Raw genomic sequence first — 19,907 nt, forward strand, 5'->3', positions numbered from 1 at the left:
CCACATCAAGGAATCGTCTCAGCCCCAACAGAGTGGCAAAGTCACTGAGGGAAATGGCAAAGCCTTCCTTAGGGGTCAGAGTGTGGGTGTTGATAGTATGTTCACAGCCTGAAGACTACCCCTATGGAGACTGCTCCTAAAGAGATTACTGTACCTTCTCCTTTATCCACCCATATAACATAACTCCCGTGTCTCCTTGTTTATCTGTATACAACAACCCATCTCTCTGTTCAATTCTATATAATAAATGTTGAATTTCTGGGGTGCTGAGGTTTCCCCATCCAAACGTCTAGACCACTCTATGGCTGTATTTCTGTCTTTCCTTCATTCCGCTTCTACTCCAGCTGTGCTGGATGAGGCACTTAGCACCCAGGTGATACTCAGTGCAGAGTGAAAACTGGCGACCCGACTCGGGTAATTCTACCTAGTGACACAGGCCTCACATGGACATCAGCACTGACTCCGGCTTGAGAACCTGGATGGACCGACGGAGCCAAGAGGAACTCTACTTCTGTAGAAATGTCTTACCGAAATCATGTTGCCAATGATACAGCTATACAGCTTAATGATTTCACCCTTGTCCAACTTCTCATCTGCCATGTGTGTGCTGTAGATGAGTCTCAGCTGCATGAACGTCGCGATCAGAAACTGATCAATGTGGCCAGACATAGCTTCAGCCTTGTCTTCCTGCCTCAGGACCTCATCAATCTGATAATAAAAATTCCAAGCTGTAGTTTCCAAGCTTTATGAGTGGCAAAAAGACAGTATAAGACACCTTTCCTTAGGAAAATTCATTAGCAAAGTGCTTATTTTACCTAATTTTATAAATAACTATTCCTTAAGAATTCAACTATTCAATACATTTTTAATGAGCAACTTAGTATTAAGTAAATTAGTCAGAGACTGTTCTAAGAGGCTTACTGTCTAGTTCACGGAATAATCCCTATGCTTAAATATTCAATTTATTAAGAGAATTTTTTTGTATTTTTAGATAGTTCTAATATTAAACCTTTCATAAAAATATCAAGAGTAGTGGCACATATCTAAAGTCTTAGCACTTTGAAGCTGAGGAAGCAGGAGAATTTTAAATTTGAGTTCAGACTAGGCTATACAGCCAAGTTCCTGGATATTCTGTGCTACAGAGAACCTGCCTTTAAACAAAAACAACAGCTCCAAAGCCACAGAGAAACCCTGTCTCAAAAAACCAAAAAAAAAAAAAAAACACAAAAAAACCAAAAACCAAAAACCAACAAGAATAAGGCTGAGCCGGGCGGTGGTGGCGTACGCCTTTAATCCCAGCACTCGGGAGGCAGAGGCAGGCGGATCTCTGTGAGTTCGAGACCAGCCTGGTCTACAGAGGGAGTTCCAGGATAGGCTCCAAAGCTACAGAGAAACCCTGTCTCGAAAAACCAAAAAAAAAAAAAAAAAAAAAAAAAAAAAAAAAAAAGAATAAGGCTGGAGAGACAGCTCTGCTCTTCCAGAGGCTTTGAGTTCAATTCCCAGCCACCACATGGTAGCTCACAACCATAATGAAATCTGGCGTCCTCTTCTGACCTGCAGGTATACATGCAAATAGAACCCTGTACACATAATAAATCTTAAAAAAAAAAAAAAAAAAAAGAACAAAAACTTTAAACTTAGTAGGAAGATGCTCTGCCATTGAGCTCTTTATATGAAGACCACCTTCCTACTAAGTTTAAGATTAAGGCCCGGTGGTTTGATCCATAGAACTGTCAAACAAAATTTAAAGACAAAACAATCTCAACAATTAAAAAAATGAAAGAAAGTAATAAGCAAAAGATCCCATTTACCAGATGAGGTTCAGAGAGCTCATATTATTTTTTCAGTCTAAACCAAAAATTCAGTTTTTTTCATGTTCAATGTATTTTCCTAGGGTCTTGTGTATGTTAGGCATATAAAGCAGATTTTTATAGTTGCATAAATAATGCTGCGGTATTATATATACTGTATATTGTCTTCATTTTTAGCAGGGTTGCCATGCTGCACAACTCCACTAGGGCACCAGTTATACAGAATGTATACCTACTTCATAGACACAACCTTCCATACGCACACCACAAAACAATGCATGTTTAGGGAGGGTGATTTTCCCTTTTACTAAGTTAACATTAAAGGTAGATATATATTCTTTCATATTTATAGTATTATAGTCTTATATTTTCTATAATTATCATACAGCACAGTATATATAGAGGTTTGGGGCACATTTATTATACAAAGGTTATATGTACTTTTCTGCACCTAGCTTTCTTTTCCATTGTTTTGGGAGAGAGGGCCTCACTATGTAGATCTGGCTGTCCTGGAACTCACTATGTAAACCAAGTTGCCTTTGAACTCAGTGTCAGTGTTGGATTTAAAGGCATACACTACCACCCCAACTTGTATCTGGTTTTCTAATTCAGTGGGAATTATGAAATTTCTAAAGTCAAAGGAACAAACAACTTTATTTTGGAGAGCAACATAAGGAGCTGGAGAGATGTCTGGTCTGGTAGTTAAGAGCAGAGGACTGGAGACTGGTTCCCAGCATTCTCATGGAATCTCAGAACTGCCTTTAACTCTAGTTCTGAGAAATCTAATGCCTTCTGTAGGCACCAACCAGGCACACATATATGTTCATGAATAGACGCAGGGAAAACACTTAAACACACATAAAAAAGAAAAATACCTTAAAACAGTGGTTCTCTGCTGGGCAGTGGAGGCACACACCTTTAATCCCAACACTCTGGGGGCAGGTGGATCTTTGAATTCAAGGATAGCCTGGACTACAAGTGAGTTCCAAGACAGCCAGAGCAACACAGAGAAACCCTATCTCAAAAAAATAAAAAACAAAAAACAGTGGTCCTCAACCTTCCTAATGCTGCAACCCATTTATAGAGTTCTTTACGTTGTAATGACAGTTACTCTGTAACTATAATTTTGCTACTGTTATATATTGTAATGTAAGTATCTAATATACAACCCCTGTGGGGGTTGCCACTCACAAGTTGAGAACTGCTGCCTTAAAATAAATTTAAAAGAAGCCAGCATAAGAGCTTATGCATTTATCAAAATGTTCAATCATGCCTTTACTGATGACTTTTCAGTGTTTCTAGTTTAGACATTTATCTACTGTATATTACAATAAACAAATTAAAATCTCTGTGTGTACATATCCTTATGTGCTTGCATTCTCATTTGTGGGAGAGGGGATTGTCATTTCTTAGAGGAAGTAGAGACTCAATTGAGGCCTTGCACATGCTAAGCACACACTGTACCAATGAGCTACACTTTCAGTTCATATAGGTACTTTAAAAATGCACTACTGTGCGGGGCGGGAGAGATGGCTCAGTGGTTAAGACCGGCTGTTCTTCCAGAGGCCCTGAGTTCAATTCCCAGCAACCACATGGTGGCTCACAACCATCCGTAATGAGATCTGGCACCCTCTTCCGGCATACGGGCATACATGGAGGCAGAATGTTGTATACATAATAAATAAGTAAATCTTTAAAAAAAAAAAAAAAAAGGCACTACTGCATGCCTTTAATACCAGCGTGCAGCCGGGCGGTGGCGCACGCCTTTAATCCCAGCACTTGGGAGGCAGAGGCAGGCGGATCTCTGTGAGTTTGAGACCAGCCTGGTCTACAAGAGCTAGTTCCAGGACAGGCTCCAAAAACCACAGAGAAACCTTGTCTCGAAAAACCAAAAAAAAAAAAAAAAAAAAAAAAAAAAAAAAAAAAAAACCAGCGTGCAGAGGCAGAGGTATTCGATCTCTGAGTTCAATGCCAGCCTGATCCACATGGGCTAGTTTCAGAACAGCCAGAGACGCTGTCTCAAACAAAACCAAACAAAAGTATAGTAACAACTAATGTCTCAATTTTTTTTTTTTTTTTGGTTTTTCAAGACAGGGTTTCTCTGTGGCTTTGGAGCCTGTCCTAGAACTTGCTCTGTAGACCAGGCTGATCTTGAACTCACAGAGATCCGCCTGCCTCTGCCTCCCGAGTACTGGGATTAAAGGCATGTGCCAACATCGCCCAGCAATGTCTCAATTTTTTGTTGTGTAGCATGTGTGTAACAGCCCTGACTGTCCTAGAAGCTCCTCTGTAGACCAGGCTAGCCTTGAACTAAGAGATCTGTGTCTGTCTCTGCCTCCCAAGTGTTGAGATTAAAGGTGTCCAACATCACAACCAACCCTCAATTTTATTTTATCTTTTTTTTTTTTTAGACAAGGTTTCTCTGTAGCTTTGGAACCTGTCCTAGAACTAGTTCTTATAGACCAGTAGACCAGGCTGGCCTCCTGTCTCTAATTTTAAGAAATGTGACTCATTTTCTTTTTCTTTTTCTTTTTTTTTAATTTTTAATTTAACCGGTCTGTATCTAACCAATCTCCTGTTTCTGCTTCCAGTCTTCCCAATGACTTCCCTTTTCTGGTCTGGCTGTGACGCCTCCCTATGAATACACTTCTCAATTTCTTTTTTTCAAAATATTTATTTATTTATTTATTTATTTATTATGTATACAATATTCTGTCTGTGTGTATGCCTGCAGGCCAGAAGAGGGCACCAGATCCCATTACAGATGGTTGTGAGCCACCATGTGGTTGCTGGGAATTGAATTCAGGACTTTTGGAAGAGCAGGCAATGCTCTTAACCTCTGAGCCATCTCTCCAGCCCCTACACTTCTCAATTTCTTCACTTTTCTTGGGGTCCAAACACTTAACAGGCAGGCCCCTTGTATATTTCTTCACTGTTCTTCGGAACTAATGTTCAATTGTGTGTCAATGTTCTTTTATGAACGCTTTCCTCCTAAGCTACTGGGCTTTACCTCCTTCCTTACTCTGAGCTTATATGGCTCTCCACTCATAACCATGGCTACCACAGTGGACGCAAAACTAGTTCTTCCCTCTCTATACCTTTAAACCTGACTGTTAGGTAAGAAATGGTTAAGATAATAAATATCACATATACAGCTTCTGGTGGGGGGCGGCTGAAGAACTAGCTCAGGATTAAGAACACTCACTGTTCTTCCAGAGGACCTGGGCTTGATTCCCAGCACCCACATGGTAGCTCACAATTGTCTGTAACTCCAGTTCTAGGGGATCTGAGGCAAATGATGACTAAGAAGGCCCTGTGTCCTTTGGGAAAAAAAAAAATCAAGAAAATATCGAACAGTGCCAGGTAGTGTTTAATCCTGCCTTTAATCCCAGCACTTGGGAGGCAGATCTGTGAGTTCGGGGTCAGCCTGGTCTACAGAGCTGGTTGTTAGTTCCAGGACAGCTATGGCTGTTGCACAGTGAAACCCTGTCTCGAAAAACCAAACCAAACCAAACCAAACCACCTGATCCCTGCCTTACGCTCAGCACTGGGACTGCACTAGTGCAGCCATTATCTTACGGCCTCTCCACCCACCAGTGGGATCACTGCTATGGGACACATCGCGTTTACCTGCGTCAGAGCTTGGATACTTGTGTTGATGTCACCACTGGCTACTTGGGAGATAATGAAATTAATAGTAGATGCTGTGTTACTGTGCATGTCATCAAAATGTGGAGAGACAGCCCGGATCCTAGACAGTAGATCAAAAGGAAAAACTCAATCTGTATTACAAGACATTTCAATTAGTGGGAATTATGAGACAGATTTCAGTGATGATGTCACTATCAGGCAGGTAGTAATCAATTCTAGGAAGTCTTAACTTTTCAGGTATGTACTCTAATGATCATGGGCTGTTCATATTTAAACAAAGAGGCTCAACTTACTTAGGTTCAGGAATAAGGACAGGTTCAAAAATGTCATCAAGTTTGTGCTGGACAAGTTCTGGCATCTCACATCGGACCGTCCCATTGTCATTCTCAATCTCATCTAAATCCAGCTGGAATTCTCGGCGAACCATCTGTGATGCTTCAGGATGCCCACTCATGCTTCGAGCTTGGCTAAAGGAAGCAAAAAGAGACTCCTGAACTAGGAGGGATTTCTTAACACAAAGATAATATTAGCACTGCTAGCTGCTTCAAAGCTTCAAGACAGATGTTCAACTTCTGGTTTCAGCCCCTCTGAAGGATTTAAATTCCTGAGTATAAGGAAAGTGCCTGAAGTAACAACACTGGCTCAGGATTATCCTGGACAGCAGGCAACTTTAATCTGTGCTTACAGTACTGGCTAAGTGTATTATCTCTAATTTTCTAAGGTTGACAAAACTTGTATTTTTATTCCATTTGGGGGAAAAAAATACTTATATAGACTCAAAACCCACTACCATGAACAAAAGTATTAAAATAATGTAGACTGGGTTGTTCCCTACCCTCTCCATAAAATTAGCCAGTGTTTAATTTCTAATCATAGGTCTCTTAGGCAGTTTTTAGCATTTTTTTTACATACTCTAAAAGACAGCCATTACTTTTTAAAGAAGTCACTCGTGATAGGACAGGGTCAGTATTATATAGTTATGCAAAATTTCCAAATTCAAATTGGTTAAAAATATGCTTGAGGCACAGCCTAAAATAATGCTGTCTCTTTTAGAAGGCAGTATTTTGAGTCCGTTAAGCTAATTCTGCGATGCACGCATCTTATTCTCATCTCATGAACTAGGGTTGGGAATGGTGGTGTATACTTTTAATCCCAGTAGTCTGGGAAGCAGAGGCAGGCAGACCAATGTGAGTTCAAGGCCAGTCTGGTCTACATAGCTCCAAGACAGCCAGGACTACATAGACTCTGTTTCAAAAAACCAAAACAACAACAACAATAACAACAAAAAACTAAAAACAAAAACCAGGAATGTAAGCACAACCAAATATAAAAAAGACTTCCATGGGAGGCCTGATATTTATGGCCACCTTCTGCTGCCTTGTTGTAAAAGCTAGTCACTCTCCAGAGGGGAAGAATCCATGTCAGAAGTTAGAAAGATATAAGAGCCCTGCTAATGAGAAATTAGCAGGCAGTACTTACATCCTATAAGTGCGATACATAATTCTGTCCACGGAAAAGCAGTGAAAGAAGGCACAAGACCATTTAGAAGTGGTTTTGAGACAAAGACAAAGACAATGAAGAATGAAAGATTAAACATTTGCTTATAAGACATTTAACCCAGACACTCTGTCATGCATGACAGTGACACAAACTCCAGACTATGTTACAGGACAAGCTCTGCGCACACAAAGCTAAGTTCGTAGAGCAGACAACTATCTTTAGCCGCATACTTCAGTTTGGAGGACATGTCTTCAGCTGGCCCCTTTCGTAGCATGTTGGCATTAGAGTTTATATTCTGTGTACGCTGAGGTTTCTCTTCAGCCTGTTTCACTGGTACAGCAGAGGGTCTCTTTGCTGACCGCTTTATTCTCTCCTCAAGCATGCTCATGTCCTTCTCTGAAAGCTGTAAAAATTCAAACTATTAGCACACCCACTTACTAAAATACAAGTCCTAGTTGAGGACTCCAAGCTCAGTATGGGAGAACAAGTTTTTTATCCCAGCACTGGGAGGGAGAGGTAAGTAGATCTGAGTTTGAGCCAGCATGGTTTACAAAGTGAGTTCCAAGACAGCCAGAGCTGTTGTTACACAGAGAAACCCTGTCCCGAAAAACAATAACAAACAATCAAACAAACAAAAAAAAAAAAAAAAAGAGGGAAGAGAATATACTAGGATGGTTTTGCTTTGTTTGTTTGTTTGTTTTTTCCAAGACAGGGTTTCTCTGTGTGGCCTTGGCTGTTCTTTGGGCTGTGTAGAACAGGTTGGCCTCAAACTCAGAGATCTCCCTGCCTCTGCCTGCCAAGTGTTGGGATTAAAGGTGTGCGCCACCACTGCCAAGCTCCTGTCTCTAATTTTAAGAAATGTGACTCCTGCGAGGTAGTGGTGACACATGCCTTTAATCCCAACACTTGGCAGACGGGCAGAGGCAGGGGGATCTCAGTGAGTGGACTACAAAGCGAGTTCCAGGTCAGTCAGGACTATTACAAAGAAACCCAGTCTCAAAAAACAAAACAAAAAAAGAAATGTTGACTCCCATTTTTTATTTAACCAATCTGTATATAACCAATCTCCTATTTCTGCCTCCATCCCTTCCCCATGGCATCCCTTTTCTGGTTTGCCTATGCCTCCTCCCTATGAATGCTACTTCTCAATTTCTTCACATGGCTTGGGGCCTAACACTTAATAGGCAGGTCCCTTGCATAGAGATCTACTCTTCACCATTCTTCATAACTGACATTCAATTATGTGTCAGTGTTCTTTTATGGACACTTTCCTCATAACCACCAGGCTGGAGTTAATCACAAATGCTGGGATTAAAGGCATGTGCTACTACTGCCCAGGCTGGTTTTGCTTATTTTTAAGATTTTATCTTTTTATATGTATGAACATCTGCTTGAAGATACTTATGTGTACCACACGTGTGCCTGGTGTCAAAAGGCCAGAATTGGGCAGGATCTTCTAGAACTGGAGTTAAAGCTGGGTGTAGTGGTATACTTGGGAGGCAGAGGCAAGAGGGCTGGGTTTGAGGTCAGCCTGGTCTATAAAGCATGTTCTAGGACAGCCAGGGCTATTATACAGAGAAACCCCAACTTAAAAAAAAAAACAAACCAAAAAACCCCCAAACAAACAAACAGCCTGGAGTTACATGATTGTGGGACACCATTGGGTCTGCGACCTAAACTCAGGTCCTGTGCAAGAGTGCTGGGATTAAGGGTGCAGCACCAGCCACCACTGCCTGACCCACCACTCCACTATTTCTAAAAGGGGCTTCTTTGCATTTTTATTTATTCTTTTGGTGTGTGTGTGTGTGCGCACGCGCGCGCTCAAGCTCACACAAACACCACAGCACTCACATAAAGGTTGTAGGGGAATTTGTGGGAGGCTGACTCTCCTTTCAGGCTTTAGGTTTGCTGTAAAATGACCTTTCCCACTGAATTATCTTGCTAGCCTCAAAACACTACATTATTAAGTTAATTACCATTAATATCTGCATAGCTATAACAATAACATATGAAAGAAAAGGAAATAGTAGTAACTATAACAAAAAGGTAAAAAGTTAGGGTAGTGATGGTTGTTCAGTTGTAGTATGTTTGCCTAGCACACACAAAGTCTTGGTTTGACACAGAGAATCACAAAATATTGAAAATAGTGGCACACAATAGTAATTCTCGCACTGAGGATATGGGGGTGGAAGGTGAGGGAAGAGAAGGCTGGTCAAGATGTTGAGCTGAAGGACTATTACACAGAGTAACCTGGTCTCTAAATAAGTAAAGAAAAAAAGTTGAATGTATCCATTGGCTACATTGTGAGTTTGAGTCTGGCCTGAGATATAATAAACTATCTTAAAAAAAAGAAAAAAAAATTAAAAAGTTAATCAAGTTTCTTTCTTTCTTTATTTATTTATTTTTTGTTTTGTTTTTTTGAGACAGGGTTTCTCTGTAGCTTTGGTGCCCATCCCGGAACTAGCTCTTGTAGACCAGGCTGGCCTCGAACTCACAGAGATCCACCTGCCTCTGCCTCCCGAGTGCTGGGATTAAAGGCGTGCGCCACCACCGCCCGGCTCAAGTTTCTTTATTTTGCGCTACTAAAAAACTGTCTATAAGTAAGACTTTTCGCCTTTGGTCATTTGCAAACTTCTACCTATTTTATGTCCTTCACTTGTCATAGTATTTTTCATCAGATAATGGAAACACAATGATTTAAAGTATAACAATGGTGCTACTAGAGCACTGATGACATGGGAAGTCCTATATATGTGTTGCTTCTATTGGTTAATGAATAAAGAAGCTGCTTGGTCCTATGGCAGGGCAGAGTAGAGCTGGGGTTGGGGAGAGGACATTTAAACTGAATGCTGGGAGAAAGTAGGCGGAGTCAGAGAGATGACGTGTAGCTGACAAGACAGATGCCAGAACCCTACTGGTAAACCAGGAGCCTCATGGTAAAATATAAAATAATAGAACGGTTAATTTAAGATGTAAGAGCTAGCTAGAGTCGGGTGGTGGTGGTGCATGCTTTTAATCCCAGCATGTGGGAGGTAGAGACAGGTGAATCTCTGAGTTCGAGGCCAGCCTAGTCTATGAGAGCTAGTTCCAGGACAGGCTCCAAAGCTACAGAGAAATCCTGTCTCAAAAAACAAATAATGATGATGATAAAAGACCTAGCTAGAAATATGCTTAAGCTATTGGCCAAACAGTTTCTGTGTGATTATTTGTGTCTGGGCAGCAGGGAAACAAGCAAGCAGAATAAAGCACCAAGGTTAAGCCATAATAATGACTGGCTCAAAGGAAGCAAGGAGTCAGAAGGTGGAACAATGTGCCTGGAAAAGAAGCACATGGCTGAAGGTTGAGACTCTTGATCCTTTATCCAACGTTGTTCCCACAATTGTACTTGGTAACTATAAACAAAGTACATTAAAAAAACAAAAACATTCACAGAGCAGACTGCCATACAAAATTTAAAATCCAGGCTAGCTCAGATTTCTTGATTTAAAAATAGCTCTCATGTCTTATGCAAACCCCTGTAAATTTAAAAAAAAAAAAGGTTTGTTTTTTTTTTTTTAAATTAAGCCCAGCACAAATATCCAACATCAAATGAAAATACCCAAAACATGTAACTGGATTCTGGGTATCGTGAGAGGCTAAGTTTATAACTGCTGAAACTCAGTGGAGTTGAGATGGCAGGAATCTAGGAATACTTTTCACAGCATACTGACAAGGCATATAGAAACGTCACTCACATTTCCGATCAGCTTGAACACCTGATCTCCATGTACGTTGTATACTGTTACAATGGTGTTGAGGGCAGCATTCCGCACAGCATTGTCTCGGTCTCCTATGTGAATAGCTATTTCCTTTAAGGCTTTTCCTGGGGTTGGCTGACAAACATTCATACCATAGGACTCAACTAGGCAACCTAGTTCTTCCAGGCACTCTATTGAGGAAGAAAGACTAGATTAATGAGACCCAAAAATGTTTGGTATATAGGTTTCTACAAACTTTTGGCACACACGTAGTGCTAAAATCTTTTTCCTTTACACTGTCACATACCAATGAAACAATGGTGTTCTAGGTGTCCATGATAGGTTATACCTGTGAGTCAGATGGCCCCTGTGCACTTGATTTTGTCACCAGGGTGGTACTGAGTGGTGCCTGTATCACCTGACACTATAGCTCCACCAGTGTGCACCTCATCACTCTCACAATATGAATAAGAAAGTTGGAAGCAGCTACGCAGACACTAAACAAATTCCATTGCTTATTTATAAACGACTGTTGAGAATCACTTATGCAAAGACTTGTACCTTAATTTAATCTGGGAGGCTAAAGCCACAGAGCTTAGTGCCTCAGACAAGAGCACTTATCTAGCATGTCTGAGGCTCTGCACTCAGCTCTCAGCAACTCTATAAAGATAGGTGGACAGATGCTTTGCTTCACCTGCTCTCTGCTTAGAGTTTTTGGATTTGGTTCCTTCCATGATGAAGGGGAACATCTTGCTGGCTGGGTAGACAAGGCACATCCGGTTCAGGATGGCACGGACATCTTTACGAATGACATCCTTTGGTTCTCCGACCTGGACAACAAGAAATAATAAAGACCCTTTCTAAGTGTGATGGTTATTTCATGCATTATTGTATTTTGAACTCACTTAAGGGTGAGTTGAAAGGAGGTACCATCATACAATAAACGAAAGAATATGTAAAAACTAGAGTTAACTCTTTTTTTTTTTTTTTTTTGGTTTTTTGAGACAGGGTTTCTCTGTGGTTTTGGAGCCTGTCCTGGAACTAGCTCTTGTAGACCAGGCTGGTCTCGAACTCACAGAGATCCACCTGTCTCTGCCTCCCGAGTGCTGGGATTAAAGGCGTGCGCCACCACCGCCCGGCCTAGAGTTAACTCTTGATTTTTTTTTTTTTTTCAAGACAGGGTTTCTCTGTAGCTTTGGTGCCCGTCCCGGAACTGGCTCTTGTAGACCAGGCTGGCCTCGAACTCCCAGATATCCACCTGCCTCTGCCTCCCGAGTGCTGGGATTAAAGGCGTGTGCCACCACCGCCCGGCCTAGAGTTAACTCTTAAAGGATGAGAACACATTACCTTGAGGATGAGATAGGGGATAAAGGAAGATGCTTCATTCTCAGTAAGATGATACTCTTCATCACTTAGCAGGGTAAAGAGCAATTTTAAATATTCCAGTGCTTTCATTAGGACGCTTGTATTGGTGTCGAAAAACCGGAGGGTAAGCCATTTTAAGATAAGATCTAGGCAACCAATGACACCTTCTTTTTCACTCTCCAAGTGCTTAAGATAAAAGTAAAAATCCCACAGGTAAGACTGTATGTAAATTTAAATTATATTATATTAGACCCACCATGTCTTTTTTTTTTTTTTTTTTTTGGTTTTTCAAGACAGGGTTTCTCTGTAGCTTTGGAGCCTGTCCTGGCCTTGAACTCACAGAGATCCGCCTGCCTCTGCCTCCCGAGTGCTGGGATTAAAGGTATGCGCCACCACCGCCCGGCCTAGACCCACCATTTCTTAAACTGTACTGGTACCCAAAAGAAAAGATTTTTATTTAGATCTTCAAAAAGATCTCCCAAATACACTATCATTTATTCTATCAACTGAGATAGCTATCCAGAGAACATGGTGTACTCTACTTCTTCCTCAGGGCATTCCAACTTGACCATTTTACACGGTACTTCGTATTTTCTTTTTTCTTTTTTTTTTTTGGTTTTTCAAGACAGAGTTTCTCTGTGGTTTTGGAGCCTGTCCTGGAACTAGCTCTTGTAGACCAGGCTGGCCTCAAACTCACAGAGATAGTACTTCATATTTTCATATTCCTGAGACAGATAGATATCTATTTGAAGACTTACATCAACCATGACAGCCAGGGCTTTATTGTGATGCTGAAACTCTGAGTGAAACATTTCATCCTGTAACCATTTAGCCACGCAGCTAGACATCTGAGTCTTCAGCTGTTCAATGTATTCATCCCGTGGGGTAGTAAAATTCCACTTTAGCACCTGACAGGAAAGACAGGAAGGCAGCAAGTGTAAACAATTCAACTGAAGCAAAGTTGAGCTACCTGGTACAGCTGAAGGACCCTACTTACCGTGATACTTGTTTGCTCTTTAGCATGTCCCTTGCCTCCTCTCCCCGCAAAACAGGGTCTTGCCATTTCATTTAATACTGACTGTTCTGACACTGAATATGGACAGCAGGCTGGCCTTGAATTCACAGCCTGCTAAGTCTTGGCACATATTTTTTGAATTACCTTTTCTTTTACTGTTTACTTTTGTGTTTTGACGGTATGTATATGTATGTATAGGTCTGTGTATCACATCCATGCCTGATGCCTTTGGAGGCCAGAAGAAGGCATTGGATTCCTTGGAGCTTGAGGTAGAGCGACAGTTGTGAGCAGCCACGTGGGTGATAGGAATCAAATCCTAGTCCTCTGGATGAATAGCAAGCGCTTTTAATTGCTGAGCCACCTCTATAGCTCCTTGTTGCTTGCTTTTTTGGAGACTGTGTTGCTCTTTAGACCAGGCTGACCTCAAGGTAGAGTTCCTGCTGCATTAAACCTCCCAAATGTTATAGAGTTATAAGCATGTATCACCCTGCTATGCTCTAAGATACTTTTTAGTTACATAAGATTCATTTGTAATTAAATATGAATACAAAATATAGCATAAGGTGTTACACTTCTGAAAACTAACGACCCTGGAAATCTTACAAGAAAACAATTCTGAATAAGTCTTAGTATTAAAAAAAAAAAAAAATGCTGCCAAGCATTGTGTTTGCTTGTTTCTTAATCCCTAGTAGCCAGCCTGGTCTGGTGTATTTTAGCAATTTTCAGATCAGCCAGGTCTAGATAGTGAAACTTGCTAATAATAATAATGATGATGAGATGATGAGATGCTGAGATGCTGATGTAAAGGCTTTCTCACAGGCCCAATCATGGCAAACACTGGAGCCAACGGGTTTTGTTCTTTACCCTTCGGTGATGTGGGATTCCCCCGTGCGCTGTGATTACCATTAATGAATAAAGAAACTGCCTTGGCCCGTTGAAAGGGCAGAACTTATGTAGGTGGGGAGGATTGGACGGAATGCTGGGAGGAAGAAGGGCGGAGTCAGAGGGGAGCCACGGGAGACAGACATGCTGAAACTTTGCTGGTAGGCCATGACCTCGTGGTGACTAATGAAGATGGATTAAATTAAGATTTAAGAGTTAGCCAATAAGAAGCTAGAGCTAATGGGTCAAGCTGTATTAATTAATATTATATTAATTAATATAGTTTCTGTGTGATTATTTCGGTTCTGGGCAGCTGGAACAAACAAACGGACTTTTCCTGCAATAAACTGGCACCCACATGGCCAGCTAAATCCACTTAAAACCTGAGAGAGTTTGAAAAGGAATTCTAGACACAAAAACAAAGAGTTTAACACAACTTCTTGCTGTTTGCTGGCGGAGTGCTATAGCACGAAAAAAACTGTGGCCATTTTAAAATGCCGGCTTTCTGGTCTATGTTGCCAGTGCGACTCTTCTCTTTTCCTTGCTAAACCATTAGATTACATTCCTAAAGCTAGCCCCCAAGGCCCATTGCCTTATTTGGCCAATGATTCATTTCTGAGACAAAATACCAAGGTACAACAATCAAAATTCATTATTTGACTAACCCATCCAATCAGGTCTTAGCAACTCACTCTAGATAAGACGTCCCCTTTTTTGCTAAAATACCCACTCCTACAAAAAACACTTGCTGCTGTTTTGCTCTTTGCCTTTGCCCAATCCAGAGGCAGCCTCCCCACCTATTTGTCCCTCTGAGGTAATAAATCTCCCATGTGCTGAGAACTTGGATGCCTGGCCATGTCCTGTACCAATTCCGGGGGGGGGGAGGGACAGCAGCAACCTCATCAAATTATAAAAACAACAACAACAACAGGAAATAAATAAATGCTATAACATTTATTCTGTGACAGAATAAACACAGTTGGCATAATTTTTTATTTTGTTTTTGGAGATAGAGTTTCTCCGTGGAACAACAGCCCTGCCTGTCCTGGAACTCACTTTGTAGACCAGGCTGTCCTCAAACTCACTTGATCTCCACACCTCCTGAGTGCTAGAATTAAAGCCATGTACTACCGCCGCCTAGCTTTCAAATGTGGGTTTATGTACGTGTCCATGGAGCTAGAGGCATCTGATACCATGGAGCTGGAGCTACAGGTGCCTGTGATACACCTGACACAGTGCTGAAATCAAACTTGGGTCTTGTACAAGAGCAGTATGTTCTTTTGAACTACTAAGCTATTTCTTAGGTTTCTGTAACATGTTTATGAGAGTAGTTTGTAATGTAAAAGATTAAAAATAATCAAAACATAGGTACACGAGTAAATGTGAACATGCAAATGCATGCATTCCTCCTCTCAAATAAAGAAGTAATTTTTTGTTTGTTTTTGAGACAAGAATTCTCTACATAGACCTGGTGGTTCTGGAATGCAAAGATCTACCTGATGGGATTAAAGGAGGAAGAAGTAGGTAAGATCAATATACTTAGCATGACATTTTCAAAGAACCAACGTAAATAAAGAAATAATGAATGAATGTCGATTTTAAGAAGAAACTTGTGCCAGGTGATGGTGGCGCACGCCTTTAATCCCAGCACTCGGGAGGCAGAGGCAGGCAGATCTCTGTGAGTTCGAGGCCAGCCTGGTCTACAGAGTGAGTTCCAGGACAGGCTCCAAAAGGTACAGAGAAACCCTGTCTTGAAAAATCAAAAAAAAAGAAGAAACTTGTTTAGGGTTAGCAAAATGACTTAGTGTATAGCAGTGCCTTCCCTCAGACCCAATGACTCGAGCTGAATCTCTGGGATACATATAGTGTTAAGGGGAAAACTAACTTCTACAAATGGAACGGTGGCAAACAACTTTAATCTCAGTACTCAAGTGGGAGAGATAGGTGGATCTCTGTAAATTCAAGGCCAGCCTGGGCTATACAGAGTTCCAGAACAGCCAGAGCTATCTAGAGACACTGTCTCAAACATAACAAAATAAACAAAAACAAAGTGATCTGCAAAATTTCTGCCATGCTAGGTGTGGTGGTATAAGACAGGTAGACAGATCTAGCTTGCTGTACAAAGCTAGTTCCAGGCTAGTTGTGCTACACAGTGAGAATTTATCTCAAAATAAAATGTCTACTATGCTCAAGATGAAGCCCAGGGCACTGATGTGGGATTCCCTTCTGCATGCTGTGAGTTTGAGGCCAGCCTAGTCTACAAGAGCTAGTTTCAGGACAGGCTCCAAAGCTACTGAGAAACCCTGTCTCGAAAAAGCCAAATAAATAAATAAAATAAAAACAAAAATAAAATAAATAAATTTTACAAACTTGCCTCTTCAGCCTCTTCAGTGTTGGGATTATAGTCATATGCTACCAAGCCCATTTTGGGAGAAAAAGAAAGAAAGAAAAGAACAAATTTTTTTTTGCCGCGCCAGCGCGGGCTGGAACCAAGAATCTCAGTAGAGGGTGTCCAGGTTGAATGAATACACAGAGCATGAGGTTGAGGTGGAACAGCTCTCTTTATTGTCTGCTGGGCTGGTTTTATAACATGGCACCAAATGAGGAGGGGCTGCGAAGGGACTGTAACCTGACCCTGGCAGGGATCAAGGAATGGTCACCATGCACTCAAAATTCCTTCCTTCCCCGCTCCAGGAGCAGAGGGAATCTATTAAGTTTCCTTGCAGATCAGCACCTCAAACGGGGCAGGGGTATCAGCTCGGGGCTGCAGCTCTCACATTTTTTTCCGATTTTCAAGACAGGTTTTTTTCTGTGTAGTTTTGGAGCCTGTTTTGGTACTCGCTGTGTAGACCAGGCTGGCATAGAACTCACAGAGCTCCGCCTGCCTCTGCCTCCCAGGTGCTGGGATTAAAGGTGTGTACCACCACCACAGGCTTGTTCTTTTATTTTTAAAGATAGAGTCTCATTTTACACACACACACACACACACACACACACACACACACACACACACAACACACACACTCTGGCTGGCCTGCTATGGCCAGATTTATAGAGATCTGTCTGCCTTTGCTTATATTAAAAGTATATGCCACCACTCCCAGCCTGAAAACCTTTTTGTTGTTGTTTTTTGTTTTGAGACAGGATTTCTGTGTAGCCCTGGCTGTCCTGGAACTCACTCTGTAGATAAGGCTGACCTTGAACCCACAGATATTCACCTGCTTCTGGTTCCCAGTGTTAGTATTAAAGGTACTACCACCCAGCCTGATCAACAAGATAAAAACAAGCAAAAACTCCCAAGGCTTCATATCACTTCCTTACCTTTAATCCTTTCTCATCTCTCATTCTTTGCTCCTTTCCATTTGGAACAACAATAAAAATAGGTCCAGATTTGTCGTCGTCTTCCTTTATGGTGGTTTTGCTTGCCACTTTCTTCCCTTGTGCACTCTACAACCGAGTTAAGAGAATACTGATTTAGGTGGGCCAAGTCTGATGAAAATAGGCTGTTGCCTATCAAAAGAGCATTACAGAAACCAGCCTTAGACTTTGATTATATGTGTTCTATAAATGTTTTAAATTATATTATATGAATTGTTAGTTATTGAGCTAAAAAGGTATATATATATATATATATTTGGAAAAATTGCTATTAATTCCAATTAGTCTGGGTCACAGACAATTTTTTGTTTTCTTCCTTGAAATCTTGAATAGTTTTTGTTTTGGTTTTCAAGAGCGTGCTTCCCTGTGTAGCCCTGGCTGTCCTGGAACTAGCTCTATAGACCAGGTTGGCCTCAAACTCAAGAGATCTGCCTGCCTCTGCCTCCCGAGTCCTGGGCTTCAAGGCCTGACTACCGCCCAGCTCTTCAATACTATTTATATATTTAATATTAATGCCATTTGAACGAATGGCATTTAGTTGAGAAAATTCTATTTTTTCTCTTAGCATCTTTTTTTAATGTATCTCTACTGTAGCGAGTACTACAGTACTATATTGTTCTATATTACTGCATAGTACTATATTACTGTATAGTAATACTATACAGTACTAAGATACTAAATCAGTTTCTAAATTGCTACAAATATTTTAAATACTTAGTTTTCAAATATAATATGACTAAAATATTTTATGTAAGAAAAATGATAACTAGTAAATACAACTTGAATCTTACTGATGAAATCCTTATAAATGTAGCAAAAGTTCCAGAATTTTTTTAAGCACTGACATCATTCAGTCAAAAAACAAACAAGAAAAAAAAAAAAAAAACTAGATCATTTATATAAAAGTGTTTTGTAAGTTTTTAAAATAATTATAGAATTTGGGGCTGGAGAGATGGATCAGCAGTTAAGAGCACTGGATGCTCTTCCAGAGGACCAGGGTTCAACTCCCAGCAACCACATGGCAACTTATAACAGCCTGTAACTCCAGTTTCAGGAAAACCAATCAAACAAACAAAAGTCACAGAAACTTCTATAAATACTGAATTTCCTATTATCAAGTGCAGTGATGTTCTTTCATATTGCGTGACTCTGTGTATGAAATTAAGACAAACGAACTAGGGGCTGGAGACATGGCCCAGCGGTTAAGAGCATTGCCTGCTCTTCCAAAGGTCATGAGTTCAATTCCCAGCAACCACATGGTGGCTCACAACCATCTGTAATGAGGTCTGGTGCCCTCTTCTGGTCTGCAGGCATACACACATACAGAACATTGTATACATAATAAATAAAAAATCTATATAAAAAAAAAAAAGACAAAAGAACTATATGTAAGTATGCAGAGTTAACACACCTTTGCTTTGGAAGAAACTCCTGGAGCTTTAGCCTTTTTCAGATCGGGCTTAGCTTCTAAGATGCTGGAAACAGAATCTTCAACAGGGGCTTTAAGAAAAGGGGAAAGTATGTACTATGTTAAATTAATATCACTTATCCGATGTACATTAAACACTTAATGATTAAAAAAAAACCTCTGTAGTCTTAAATGTATCAATATATAAAGCATTTAAAGATTTTTTCCCCCTAGTCCTTTTTTTTCTCTTCAAGTATCTCTTTAAAGGTTGGGCGTAGTGGCACATGCTTGTTATCCTAGTACTTGGGAGATAGAGGCAGGGAGATTGGCTGCACATTTGAGAATATGATCTACATTGTGAAAGAAAGTAAGGGGATCAAAACTAAGAATATTTGGGAAAAAAAAAACTCTAAGAAACTTGTTATTTGGTAAACTAATTAAGAAATTAAAAACAAAAGGCAATAATAGAAGTTTGAGGTACTCTGCTTGGGTGAGTAAAGTTATTCCTAGAAGCCACAAGTTAACCTAAAACAAAAAACAGGTAATTGCCATTGTTCTTGACAGCCTAAGAGCTAGATTAGATCATAAAACCTTATGGGTGAAAACACTATTCAGATGCAAGATAAAAAGAAATCATGTTTGAAGTTAGCTGGAAGTTTTCTCCTTGTTAGCTAATATTCACAGTGCTAGACACTGCTAAGCAGTTAGCTGGGTTAGCAAACTCACCAAGAATCTAATCTACATTCTGGGTTTTAGGACAGTTAAGAGTTATATAAAGACCCATCTCAAAAACAAACAAAACAAAACAAAACAAAAAAAGAAAAGAAAGAAATTTTCAAGTAATTTTTGGAAAAAAATTCTTCTCAAGTATGTTTCAAGATTAATTCAACGAGTCTGCCTCTACCTTAACAATATTTAAACTTTAATTTTGAAATTATATTAAAAATAACACACAACACTTTTTATCAAATTATTACTTCTTTAAATGTAGGAGCTGCCATCACTGAAATTATCTTCACAACAAGACTCCAATTAATGCTAACCCTGCTATGCACTTGACCACAAGCTGTGCATGAGGTAAAATTTCTGACTCTACATCACCAGCAAGTTCTACCCCACTAAGCAGAAAGAAATTATTCTGTTAACGCAAGAAATCTAGA

At 40.4% G+C, this 19,907-nt stretch overlaps 1 protein-coding gene and 1 non-coding gene across 4 annotated transcripts in view; both read right to left on the reverse strand.

Annotated features, from left to right (window-relative positions):
* The window catches only part of Ckap5 (cytoskeleton associated protein 5), a 95,263-nt gene that overhangs the window by 7,245 nt on the left and 68,111 nt on the right, over positions 1-19,907 (reverse strand). For all 3 annotated transcript variants that reach the window (XM_057780844.1, XM_057780845.1, XM_057780846.1), the window contains 10 exons: positions 18,751-18,839; positions 17,283-17,408; positions 12,823-12,972; positions 12,047-12,250; positions 11,394-11,529; positions 10,697-10,890; positions 7,193-7,365; positions 5,756-5,929; positions 5,442-5,562; positions 529-708 (listed from right to left, as the gene is read on the reverse strand). In XM_057780844.1, the coding sequence (XP_057636827.1) occupies positions 529-708; positions 5,442-5,562; positions 5,756-5,929; positions 7,193-7,365; positions 10,697-10,890; positions 11,394-11,529; positions 12,047-12,250; positions 12,823-12,972; positions 17,283-17,408; positions 18,751-18,839 (1,547 nt within the window). The remainder of the gene's footprint in view (positions 1-528; positions 709-5,441; positions 5,563-5,755; positions 5,930-7,192; positions 7,366-10,696; positions 10,891-11,393; positions 11,530-12,046; positions 12,251-12,822; positions 12,973-17,282; positions 17,409-18,750; positions 18,840-19,907) is intronic.
* LOC130882180 (small nucleolar RNA SNORD67) lies at positions 11,050-11,160 on the reverse strand. Its single transcript, XR_009057809.1, has one exon. It is a non-coding gene; the product is annotated as a small nucleolar RNA SNORD67 (small nucleolar RNA).

Source organism: Chionomys nivalis, chromosome 9 (genome assembly GCF_950005125.1).
Source record: "Chionomys nivalis chromosome 9, mChiNiv1.1, whole genome shotgun sequence".
NCBI lineage: Eukaryota > Metazoa > Chordata > Mammalia > Rodentia > Cricetidae > Chionomys > Chionomys nivalis.